The 12,020-nt window shown below is 51.0% G+C and overlaps 5 protein-coding genes across 5 annotated transcripts; 2 read left to right on the top strand and 3 right to left on the bottom strand.

Annotated features, from left to right (window-relative positions):
- Positions 1 to 633: 633 nt before the first annotated feature.
- QC761_0013570 (uncharacterized protein) lies at positions 634 to 1,286 on the bottom strand (the record flags this gene model as incomplete). The annotated part of the gene is made up of 2 exons (XM_062871961.1): positions 917 to 1,286; positions 634 to 753 (listed from the first exon to the last, which is right to left on the bottom strand). Exons 1-2 carry the CDS (start codon positions 1,160 to 1,162, stop codon positions 634 to 636), a joined length of 366 nt encoding a protein of 121 aa, XP_062737652.1. The 5' UTR covers positions 1,163 to 1,286.
- Positions 1,287 to 1,462: 176 nt separating this feature from the next.
- Positions 1,463 to 4,976, top strand: MSU1 (3'-5' RNA exonuclease complex component). Its single transcript, XM_062874514.1, has 2 exons — positions 1,463 to 2,042; positions 2,104 to 4,976. Exons 1-2 carry the CDS (start codon positions 1,576 to 1,578, stop codon positions 4,736 to 4,738), a joined length of 3,102 nt encoding a protein of 1,033 aa, XP_062737651.1. The 5' UTR covers positions 1,463 to 1,575; the 3' UTR covers positions 4,739 to 4,976.
- SEC10 (Exocyst complex component 5) lies at positions 4,885 to 8,073 on the bottom strand. The gene is made up of 2 exons (XM_062874513.1): positions 7,629 to 8,073; positions 4,885 to 7,555 (listed from the first exon to the last, which is right to left on the bottom strand). Exons 1-2 carry the CDS (start codon positions 7,825 to 7,827, stop codon positions 5,115 to 5,117), a joined length of 2,640 nt encoding a protein of 879 aa, XP_062737650.1. The 5' UTR covers positions 7,828 to 8,073; the 3' UTR covers positions 4,885 to 5,114.
- Positions 8,074 to 8,879: 806 nt separating this feature from the next.
- QC761_112290 (uncharacterized protein) lies at positions 8,880 to 10,604 on the top strand. The gene is made up of 3 exons (XM_062874512.1): positions 8,880 to 9,151; positions 9,293 to 9,466; positions 9,527 to 10,604. The coding sequence occupies exons 1-3, from the start codon at positions 8,984 to 8,986 to the stop codon at positions 10,445 to 10,447; spliced, it is 1,263 nt and encodes a 420-aa protein (XP_062737649.1). The 5' UTR covers positions 8,880 to 8,983; the 3' UTR covers positions 10,448 to 10,604.
- On the bottom strand, positions 9,220 to 12,017 carry QC761_112280 (uncharacterized protein). Its single transcript, XM_062874511.1, has 2 exons — positions 11,662 to 12,017; positions 9,220 to 11,608 (listed from the first exon to the last, which is right to left on the bottom strand). Exons 1-2 carry the CDS (start codon positions 11,872 to 11,874, stop codon positions 10,646 to 10,648), a joined length of 1,176 nt encoding a protein of 391 aa, XP_062737648.1. The 5' UTR covers positions 11,875 to 12,017; the 3' UTR covers positions 9,220 to 10,645.
- Positions 12,018 to 12,020: the final 3 nt, after the last annotated feature.

The raw sequence follows: 12,020 nt of genomic DNA, 5'->3' as shown, positions 1-12,020 counted from the left end.
GATATGGATGAGCCTGCCATGTCTCGAACAATCCATCATGATCCTCCCATGCCATGGATCCGGGGGACGGTCGTCATCATCGCCAACGGTTCCCGTGAATCCCGTTGCTGTTGAGATGCAGCGGCGGCCGGGCGTGTCTCTCTGTGATTTCTTTTTCCAGCCTTTCGATGTGGCATTGGGGTTTCTGGCAGTAAGGGCGGTAAATTAGCACGAGATGACCACCTCCCAGAAAAGAAAAGGAGGTTGCAGCTTTGCAGCAGATTGCGGCACCTCCATCACGCCCAGAAACGTCCCAAGGAAAACCTAAGAAGATCCAAGCCCCATTGGGCGACTAGCGCGTGTGGTCAGGCACGGCAAAAAAGACCGACTCCTGAGTGGCTGATGCACCGTCGAGGGAAATGACTTAAGCGACATTAAAATCTGTGAGAACTGCCAGCCGGGCCACCCTTCCACGCCGTCGTGCTCGATCGGGGGATTGTGTGTTTCAGGTTTCGCCTTGTTCTTTTTCGAGATATCTGTATTATGATTATTTATTCTGGAACAACTCGCCATATTCCACACGTCGGAACATTGCCTTGACGAATTTTTTTTTTCCCTTCTGGTGCAAAAGACGGGACCCAACAACCAGGTATATTAGCTGCATGATGATCGTGGCAACCTCCGTTCGTGTTGTCGGCTGGCAGCCCCTGACTCGGCAGGCAACTGTGACATCCTGTAGAACAAGAGCATGATGGCATCGGATGAAGTGCTTATCTGCTTAATCTCATCATCATCTATAATCCCTAATAACAAGGACATAGGGCATAATTAACAACAAACATCCCATCAAAGAGAGCAGGCAATCCGCACAAATAGCGAGATCAGTAAGTGACAAACCCGGCAAACGCCGCGATGGTGGTGGGGCCAAGTCTCGTACCTTGCATGGATGCGCAGAGTCCAATCCAGGAACGGTGTAACGTAGGCAAGCAAATCCTGGAAACAAAAACGGCCCTGCAATCAATCCATCCATCAACCGTCCAAGAGCCCACGCCGGGGAAACCGTCTTGGACTCTGTGGGCTCCTCGAGGCGGTGATGATAAAAATGCTGATCGTCGGTCAAAGGCCACCAAAACGGATTGCTGCTTGTGAAGCCAAGAGCGACGTGGCCCATTTCCCCCAACATGACTGTTCTGGCCCCGAGCAGAATTCCTCTTCATGGACACGAGGTGGAGCTGTTCATGGAAGCCCTTCAGGGTTCTCAATCCCATCGTATTGACATCGTAGGAGATGGGTGACATCGTGGGAGGTACTCTCCGTATGGGGGAGGACTTCTGGACGGGGATGGCGAACGAGATCAAGATTTATGCAAGGATAGAAAACGGTCAGTAGATGGAGGGTTAGGGTTATAACAGCCAGTGACCCATATTAACAGCGCCACGAGAAATCAGCTGACTTCGCGTGGCCGCCACCTGCCAGGTTTTGTGTTGCAACGCGCCTCCAAAAATTTTAGGGACGTCAAGTTGCTGGCAGGGCTGACTTCATCTGGCGCAACCCCACGCTGTGTCGTCACTTACAGCCCCGCGCAGTATCAGAGACATGTTGCGCTCAACAACCGGACGGCATTACGTCTGCTGGAGGTGCCAGACATTGCAAAAGAACCCAACCCAACGTCCACTGGGACGGATATCGCAGTCATGCGCACCGTTATCGCCATCTCAGCCAATATCAAGCCGCCTGGTGAACACCTCTGCACAGACCTCGGGGGGGCTGCCCCCTTTGCCAGAATTATCAGACAAGTTCAGACTGAGGAGGGAACCATACATAAAATCACAGCTTCGACTATGGGAGGAACAAAATCCAGACCTCACGCCCCAGCAGCAGGATGAGGCCACTCCACCCCCATCCGCCATCCTCAACTCTGCAACACGGGCCATCAGTGATTCCAGCTTTAGGCTCGACCAGACCAATAACCGAACCGCTGGCTTCGATTTTGACAGCAGTGATATCTCTAGCTTGGGGTACACAAGCACGCAGTTGGAACCAGGAGATCTTGTGGAAGTCAGGTATGAGCTTGACCCCAACCATTACTTGTTTCAGAGGCTTAGTGCTGATACATCACTGTAGCTCTTCCGGCTGGAGAGTGAGGCTTCTCGCTGTCTGCTTGGGCAACTTCAATGGCCAAAACCACTTCTACACCAACACGGGCAAATGGTTTACCAGTCGCGTGTTTCGCAGCTCCTTCGTCGTTAGGAACTTTGTGCAGGATCCGGCCGAGATAAGTGCCGTGATCAGTGCTATTCCATCTCTGTCCGGAGACGACCTCCTTCTTGACGAACTCCAGGATATCAATGCAGGCCCCTCACGAGATATCGCATCCGGTCTGATCAAAAAGATGTACAAATTCCAGACCGAGGCGCGCCTGCTGCATCAGACCTATGTCGAGAGACTGAACAATGCAGGAAAAAAGCTTGGTGACGAAGACAAGCTTATGAGCCTGCACGAGATTGCTGACGCCTTGCTCCCAATGACCTTGAAGCGCGGCAAAGCATCTTTCCCACCTGAAGCGCTCTATGCTGTTCACTCGGTCGTATCGGTGGATGACACAGCCTTCCGCGCAGCTCTTTTGGGCGAACGTCACCACGAAGGCCGTATGTTTACGGTGAACTCGACTGATAAGCAACGGAACGTGTACGAAGTTGCTGAAGTGGTCCGTAACTTTTACGAAATCCTGGGCAACTCATCAAGAAGAATTCCCCGTCAAGTTGCCCAGGACGCCATGAAGTTTCGAGACTTTGCAATCAAAGTACGGAAGATCATTGACCATAACCGGCGTCATCGTCCATGGACACCCCATGGCACAATAGGACTAGCCAAGAGCGATGCTGTTCCCATTCTTGGTGTTGAGCCTGTCGAGTGGACTGGACTTGGTGCCTCTATCATCCAATTCATGGAGATGTGGGCAGCCCATGATTGGTTTCAACCTGCTTCGCAGCATCACTGGGTTGGCGCCGCTATCTTGCGCGCCATTGGACGATACCAAGATGCCTTGCTTGATCGCAGTTCCGCCTGGACGTTTTTGCAAGAGATTGGCCACATTTCTCCTTGGGACATCAGCCCACGCTATGCCCTTCGTCTTCCAGGACTGGAGCTTGACCGAGACGCGGGCTTGAATCTGCAGAAACCCAAATCAGCAGAAAGACCGGAACCACTTGCGCCCGATCAGCTCGAGCATCTCCGTCAAGACTTTGCAGTTTCTACAGTCTACTGCATTGACTCGGAGCAGACGTTCGATGTGGATGACGGCATCTCACTCGAGAAGCTCACTGATGAAGAGTATTGGGTTCATCTGCACGTTGCCGACCCTGCTTCGCGTGTCCGACCCGACAGTGCTCAGGCCAAGGCAGCGTCGCTACGAGCTGAAACGGTATATCTTCCTGGATTCCAGGAGGATATGTTTGATGGTGAAGCTGTACGCGACGCGTTTTCTCTGGGCGCGAATCAGCCAAGTTTGACCTTCAGCGCTCTGGTCAAGACCGACGGCACCCTGAAGGATTATAGAATCACCCCTGGTATTCTACGAAATGTAGTCTACATAACCCCCGAAGAGGTCACCTTGGTACTCGATGAACCTATCAACAAACCACCCACACCGTCAAATGAAGTGTTGGAGGTTGGCCCCCGCCCAGCGCGGTCCCCTCCTAGCCGCAACCTCGTCACGGCGGGCGATCTTTCAAAGAAACACCGATCTGAACTTAGGACTTTGCATCAGCTTGGCCAGGCCATTCACAACCAACGACTTTCCAAGGGGGCTCAGCCAGCCTTCACACCTCGTCCGAAAGCCAAGGTGGCACTAGACGATGTTAAAACGATCAAAACAGAGGGTCAGATACAATGTTACAACGACCCCTGGATTCGAGTGGCCTATGAGGGTTCAACCACAGCAGGCGACGAGCTGGTCGGCCCGCTCATGGTACTTGCCGGCGAGGTTGCCGCCAGGTGGTGTGCTGACCGGAACATCCCCATTCCCTACCGCACCCAGGTCACCAAGAAAGAGAACCTGGAAACACTGAAAGAATTCACCGAAAAGGTCATCAACCCCAAACTCCTCGCCGGAGAGCGCATCATTGGTCCCGACCTCGACAAACTCAACAATCTGCGCGGCCACATGGCGCTGAAGGCCACCCCCGGCCCCATTTTCTCCATGGGTGTTGACGCCTACTCCAAGGTGACCTCGCCCCTGAGACGGTACGCCGATTTGATCGCCCACTGGCAAATCGAAGCAGCCCTGCTCGAGGAACACCGTCTTGGCCGGTCCCTGATCGAGGAACACGGCTCCGACAATACCAAGGTCGTCCACAAGTTCCTTCCGTTTTCCAAGGAAGTTTTGGAGGAAACTGTCCTTCCTCGTGTTCGTCTTCGGGAGGTGCACGCGACCGCGCTTGGAAACAATGCGGGTAATCTGAGATGGATACTCCAGGCGATGCTGCGCGCGTGGAAATTCGGGGACAACCCGAACCAGCTGCCCGAGACGTTCAAGTTTACTGTTGTCACGATCAACCCGAAGCGGGATTTGGAGGGGAAGCTCGACTATTTCGACCTGGAGGCTACGGTTGGCGTGGAACACGTGGAGGGTTTTGCCCTGATTGAGGAATTCAAGATTGGGGAGGTGTTGGATGTGGAGCTGGTTGATATCAATGTGTACCACAAGAAGATTACGGTGAAGCCGGTGAGGAGGTATAGCCTGCCCGAGGCTGAGTAGAGAAGCCGCTGGGTAGTAGAAGGGGAAAAAAGGGCTGTGTTGGTTGTATAGATATGAGGATTTTACATTGCATGTATGAAAACCCAAAAGGTATATTGGAAAGAGATACGCGCAACAAAAGCAACATTGGGCTATGACAATGAAGATAGGGAGCATGGACTTGTTCAAGAGTAGCCGGCAGAAATGTTTGTTTCCTCTTACTGGTATCATTACACCTATGAGACTTTGAATCGCTACCACCAACTCTTTTAAGCCGTCTGTGTATAAGCAACACCCTGGAAAGAAACAACACGCCACCTCAACTCCTCCTTCCAAAGCTTCCAACTGCTTTATATACCTCTCTCTTTTCTTCAACCCCCATACATTACTACCATCCTCACAACCCAGCCAACACGCTCTGCACCCCCGCACTCCCCGCATCCTCCCTCTTCAGCACAAACTGCTTAAAATCCGCTTTATTCAACCTCTTGCCCACCGAAGCCGTCGTCGCAACCCCAGCATTCCCCCCTCCAACCAACCCCCCAAACCCACCACCCATCCTCCCATCCGCCGGCCCGCTCGCTAAATTCCTCGACCTCTCCTTCAACGCCTCAGGCTGGATAATAAACAAGTACCCAACCTCCGTCAGCACTTCCACAATCTGCTCCACCTCCCTCGTCAAAGGCCACTCCCTCAACGTGCTGACATACTTTGCAATATCCTTCGTCACCATCAACCCCCCCGTAGCATTAACCTGGAATTTCTTAAAGTGCTCAAACAGCAACCGATGAACCGCCAGCGCGAGCTCAGAGCAAAACATCTCCAGATTATGCCCATCCACCGCCTGACGGGCGAGCACGGCCACTTTTTGTGAGAGAAAGCTACAAATCAACTGGCAGGGCACGGTCTGGAGTGTATCCACCAGCCCCTCCAAATCATCGTCCTTGGGCTTAAAGTCCAACTTCTTTTGCTGTGAGAGGAGTTTGGGTACGTAATTCAAAACAACGTCCATTGTCGACTTCATCACCGCGTTTGTCTTCCGCTCCGTGGCCTCAATGGCGAGTTTGGTCTGCGCTTCCATGCTGCGGCGGATGGTGGTGTTCGACTCCGCCAGGCGGATCAGAACCGTGGTGATGAATCTGGACATAAGGTTCGTGATGGTTACTGCCGGGCGAATATTAGGGAGGTAGGACAGGTCTGGTTCTGTCTTGGTGTTTTCTTGCGAGGTGGCTAGGTCGAGAGCCGCGTCGAGGGCGGTTTCGACGTACACTTGGCCCATGCTCGTCAAGAGCAGGTTGAGCAAGATGTTGACATCCTTGGGAGTCTCGCTTGAGGATCCCATCTCGAGGGTGCGACGGACAGATTCGGCCAGCCAGCCAATCATGCGCTTGGCGTAGGCTACGCTGAGGACACCATCTTGTTCGGAGACTTCAATGTCGTTCTTGTTGCTGCTGTCATCCCGAATGCCAGCCACACGAAGCATGGTTCGCTTTTGAGTAGGTGTAAGGTCGGAGGACTCCAGACGCTCCATGTATGCGTCTTTGGCCGAGGATATTAGTTGGGTGCCCTGCTGGGCAAGAGATGCCATGAACCCGGTTGGCGCCTTCTTCCTTCGGGAGTGATACAACGTAAACTTGAAAAGCAGAGAGTTGTACATTTCTTCCAGACTCTTCTTCTCGCGGTCGATGTAACCGTTGCCAACCAAGTACGGGATAAACAGCTCCTCCAGCTGCTGGTCTAGTGTTTGTGCTATTTGAGCAGAACATGGTTCAGGGTGTTCAGTAAGGCCGTGTGTTTTGAGATCCTCCACAAGTGCCCCGATATAAGCTCGTGATGAGTGCAAGCACCTCAGGAAGGCCAGCGCAGAGATGGTAGTTGCCTTATCCAGAACCATCTCGAGTCGTTGTTGGATAGACTGTTGGAAAACGCGCTGGATGAACTTGATAAGAACCGTTTCGTAGTACGGGAAAGCCCGTTTGATGATGAAGGACTCCTCCTGCATTACAATCTTCACTTCGTCGATAAGAGACTGCAGACTTGGCTCAACACCGGGCGGTTCTGAATCAGGATCAGCCAACTGATCCCACGTATCACCGTCAGCAGTGACCTCGTCTGTAATGAGCTGATCTCGGTCGATAAAGAACTGGTGTTGGTTGACAAAGGCGGCAATAACGCTGGCACCGCCGTTGAAATCCAGAAGAACCTTTGCGCACTCCATCATGTCGTCAAAGTTTTGGCGTCGGTAGCTGTTGTTGAACTGCTTCAGGAGATCCTGCTCCAAAAGCTCCGAGAACTTCTCCAGCGCCTCTCTCGTATTATGCCTTCGGTTAGTCCCAGTAACCCCATTAGTAACACCGTTTCCTCGGAACCCATTGGTCTGCTGACCCCATGACGCCGGATCCAAACGCTGACTGATGCGCATCAGTTGTCGTGCAATAACAGCACATCGAATCTTGTTCTCGGCACCTCCCTGGCGTTGTATCTCTTCCAATGAAGTCACCTGCCCCGTTTCCGAGACTTCTGTCCAGCATTGTATCAAAAAGTTGGCGTCCTGCGCTTTCCTTCTCTTCCTGTCCAACTCCTCAAGCTTCTCGCCAATCTGTACAGCGATATTACCGCCCCCATCATTACCGCCGCCACGTATGCTTCCGTTCGAACTTGCGTTGTTGTTTAGGGTCAAGTCCAGGGCCTCAAACTGGGACATGGACTGGTCAAGCTTTCGACCGAGTGTCTCGAGTGTCTGGTCATGTTGTATCTCGGCGCGGCGGACCTGTGATAGTAATTCTGATTCCTTCTCCTGTAGCTCTTCTCCCAATGCACCCAGCTGTGATAAAGCGTCTATCAAATGAGAGATGTATCAGCATATGTTGTCAGAAAATACACATAGGAAGATGCTGCGTGAGCTTCTCACTTTCGAATGTCCGGATTAGTGGCTTCGGGTCGAAGGCCTGATTCGCCGGGCCTGAGCGGCGGCTTGCTGGAACGGCAGTCTCGGCGAGAGAGTCGACAAAGTCCCTGACGATAAAGTCCTTGTTGGAGAAGTCCTCGAGGGTGAAGCTGGGCCCTGTCGGGAACAGCGAGCGCGAGGCACTGGACCCGCCGCGTTCCATAGCGGCAGCGGCGATTGTCACCTCTTCAAGGCCCGACAGGGAGAGCGCATGGAGTGTCTAGTACAGGCCGGGGGAGGGCTGGTGTGATGGCCCCCGGATTTGTCGTCGTCTGTCGTGAGTTGGTCGTACGTTGGATATAGCTGTCACCTCGGTGTAAGGTAGGTACTTGTAGAATGTGCTTGTGGTTCAATGGATAGTCAATGGTCTTCAGGTTAGGCGGTGCTGCCGCGGGGAGCTTCCGCCAAGGGTCCCGTTACAGCAGTACATATCCCCTGTAGGCTGGCTGAGGTGGTGCTGGGTAGTAGGTGTGGCCCGTGTATGGCCCAGTGGGCTGCCCTGTGGTGGGCTCACTCAGGGCCCAATCGGCTCGCGGCACCGATTTTTCAGTTCTATTAGATCAGGTCAAATTCGTAGCTTTTTTAATAGCTTTAACTTACAATATTAGCATTATATGCTTATTATACTTTAGAAGTTAACTACATACATTTTAAATATCTAACTTATTATATAAACTATAGTTTTAACTAATTACTATATTCTAAATATTAACAAAGTATTTAAAGTATCTTTAAAAATGAAGTGATACTAAATAAGTTATAAGTTTATAAAATATTTAAAAAAAATTCTAAATTCAATCCTTAACAATATTAAAGTAAACAGTTTTAGTAGCAATTTTGATTCTATTTTAATTTAAGAAATTTGTTTAAAGTTGAGATTTTTCATAAATAAAAAACGCAAAATTAGAAAATTAAACTTCTAAATTATTGAAAACTAATATATAAGTCTATTCCAGATTTTAATACTAGTTAATTTAGTAATAAATTACTTTAATATTTAAGGTTATTATGGATATGTAAGTAAATTTAATAATATAGTCTATTATTTTTTAATGAAAATATAATATTAATACTAAAAGCATTTAATGTTACTTTATTTTACTATGAAAAAGACTAATTATAATTTTTTTTTAAATAAATAGCACTTTTTAATATAAAAGAAATACTAAGCTCTTAAGTATAGGCTAGAGTATTAGATTCCTAACGGAAAAACACGTGCTGAATTGCAAGCCAATCACACCCACAGCTGCCAAAAGCTCCTAGAAAAAAAAACCGTCAGCCACATTCCGTCATGCCTGGACCCAGATGCTTGGCCTCGGATGTCACTGGCAGACCGCGACGAAGTTACGTGGCTGACCGAGACTCACCTCACTCGATTCGCCGTATCAGCAGGAGCAGCAGGTATTCCTACCCGGAGCAAGGGTGGTGTGTGCCGGGAAGCTGCAATGGAGTCCAACTTTTCCAAGGGAGCCGCCAGACTGGGCGAGGTATGCAACCCCCTTTTCTTCCTGTTTCTTACCACATCGAAGCCGAACATTCCGTCTAGGCAACATTGTTTCTTGGAAGTTGTAGTCTTGGAGATTAGTCTATAATCCTTGCGTCTAACCCAACTCTGCTGGATCATAAAGGAGCCACGCTTACGGACACCACCACAAAACCAAACCCCAGCCGACCTCTCCGGCATCGACGGTAAGCTGCTATACGCCATGCCCTTCAGCGCCAAAGACCTGCAACGGTATCGTAAGGATGAGAAGTTCAGTCACAGGCTTCTGACGCCCGAGGAGAAGGTCAACCTTCTCAAGGTACGCGCCCCAAACCAAAAGCATGTGATCCGACCAACGCTGACGTTAAGCATCAAACAGCCATACCTCCCCTCACCCCCACCACCACTCGATCGCACCCGAAGAGCCTCTCTTTCCCAAGTCTCACGAGAAGAACGCAAAGGCAAGCTGGGTCTGCGCCGTTTCCTCCGCCGCCACTTCCACATCTTCGTCTACGCCCTCATCCACCTCTACTTCTCCATCTACATCCGCCTCCGCCAGGCTTACCATGCCATTGGCAACCGCTTCTACACCGTCTATCACCACCACCACCACTCCCCCGAGTTAATACAGCGTGATATTAAAGACCTCAGTCGCCTTCCCAAACACCTCAGCGTCATCCTGGCCCTCGAGGATCAAGGGCGCAGCGGAGCCGGCCTCGAAAAGCTCGTCAACGAAGCAGCCGACATTGCCGCCTGGTGCGCTAGCGCGGGCATCACTCAGCTCTCCATCTACGAGAAAACTGGCATCCTCAAAGGTTACGTCAAGGAAACCCACCAGACCATCTCCCAGCGTCTCCAAACCTACTTCGGCCCCTCCTTCCCCTCCGTCTCGCTCGGTGCCCCTCACATCCCGCCAGTCCAATCCGGTCTCCTGTCCCTCAGCAACAGCCCCAACAATGAGAACCGCAAGAACATTAATATTCTTCTCATCTCTGCCGAAGATGGCAGAGACTCCATTGTTGACCTGACCAAGACCCTTGCCGAGATGTCCCAGCGTAAAAAGCTCCAGCCCGTCGACATCACCACCGAGCTCGTAGACGCCGAGCTGAGCGAGAGTGTCATGGAGGAGCCTGACCTGCTTGTGTTGTTCAGTCCCTTTGTTGAGCTTGCCGGTTACCCACCGTGGCAGATTCGGTTGACGGAGATTTTCCATGTGCCGGACAACCAAGGGGTGGGGTACCAGGTTTTATATCGGGCGTTGTGCAAGTTTGCCAAGGCGCAGATGAGAATGGGGAGGTAGGGCGGATATTGCTCTTCCTTTCTTCTTTCTTTCTGGGTTTTGATATAGAGGACGGGGTCATACGAGGACGCTATTGGGCGACACGGCGGCGGTTTTCTCTTGTTTTGTTTCTTTTTTCATTGTTTCTGTCTCGTCATTTTCATTCTGCCAGCGAAGAGCATGTTAGATACCGTGATAGACTTTTGGGAAAATTCAAAATCAGTCGGCTTTTTCTGGCTCATCCTTCTGTGGTTTGGGATGTGTGATCAATTTACGTTCCGGTCTGGCTTTGGGGGCTGGCTTCCACTCCTTCATTTCCCTGGCTGTGTCATCCCATCTGAAAACGGGACCCTTGCCGACATTGTAGTTATAGTAATTATCAGTCCCTCCTTTCACCATGGCTCTCCGAAAGGTGATGTTGATCCTTCCATCACCATACTGGCTGCTTTTGCCAGCTCTTTTCGGGATGGAGTGCAGCCAGTTAGCTTGGGTTTTGCCCTTCATGAGAATCATGTCGCCGCTCGCGAGGGGTAACTTGAGGTGCTTGAATACTGTTGTTTGGCCGTCTGGGGGTGGTGAGACAGGTTTATGTTTCATGAGAAAATCCCTTGCTGCTCCTAGGCTGAAGGAGGCGATAACTGGTTCTGGACCGAGAAACCGCTCGTCATCGCTGTGGAAGGATATGCTGTCTGATCCTGTGGCATAGTAGTTCACCAGGCAAAAGTTGAACTTGCAGTTGGTGGCCGCTTCGGTTGATTTACGGAGAGCGTCGAGACATTGTGGTATTGGACGGGGCGAGTACCGTGGGTAGGCTTCACCTCTGTTGATTTGAGTGTGGGTTCTGGCGTCGAGGATGATGCTGGGGTTGTCGTCGTCAAAGAGAGAGGTGTGGTCGAGTCCGAAGACGGTGGTGTACCTGGGGGTGCGGATTTGAGTCTCAACACCGAATCTTTTGATGGAGTACTCTACTCTGTAGAAGGGGAGTTCAGAGAGGAGAAAGCGGAAGAGGTCTTTGGCGAGGTAGAAGGGGATGAATGGCTCAAAGTAGATGAGGTCTAACTCTGGTTGGTCGTTTATGGGCCTTCCTGGTCTGGCTGGAAGGGAGGTGAGCTCTTTAGTGATGGACTTCGAGAGGTCCCTGATAGGAAAGGGGTATGTGTTGTGTGAGGAGTAAGTGGGTGTCTATCCCAATGTTAGTCTGGAGTTTCGCATCATTGAAAGAAAGCCAACCTCACCTCATCTTCGTCAGCAATCGTTGCGATTCGCTGTTTCTTTGGATCCGGAGTGAAGAATGAGTGAATGGTCCTTTTCTGTGCCATATTGTTAAAGGAGGAGGTCGGGATATCTCTCCGACAGTTTCCCCAGGTTTTCAGCCTGAAAAGTGCTCTTATTTCAACGACTTTACCGAACGACCATGTCAGCGGCTCCCAGAGTGGAAGCAGCGGCATATGACTTCGGGGGGTTTCCGTCCCAAATCGTGATACGAATGGCGTTCTATTTTAGCAGACGGGATGAACTTGTTCAGCATCTCCAGGCAGAAAAAGCAAACGCGCACTAAAAGGCCCGAACTGTCGCGTCCGTTCTTTAACAGGCT

Source organism: Podospora bellae-mahoneyi, assembly GCF_035222275.1.
Source record: "Podospora bellae-mahoneyi strain CBS 112042 chromosome 1 map unlocalized CBS112042p_1, whole genome shotgun sequence".
Classification (NCBI taxonomy): domain Eukaryota; kingdom Fungi; phylum Ascomycota; class Sordariomycetes; order Sordariales; family Podosporaceae; genus Podospora; species Podospora bellae-mahoneyi.
Note: the sequence above shows the minus strand (reverse complement) of the source record. Positions and strands in the feature narration are given on the sequence as shown.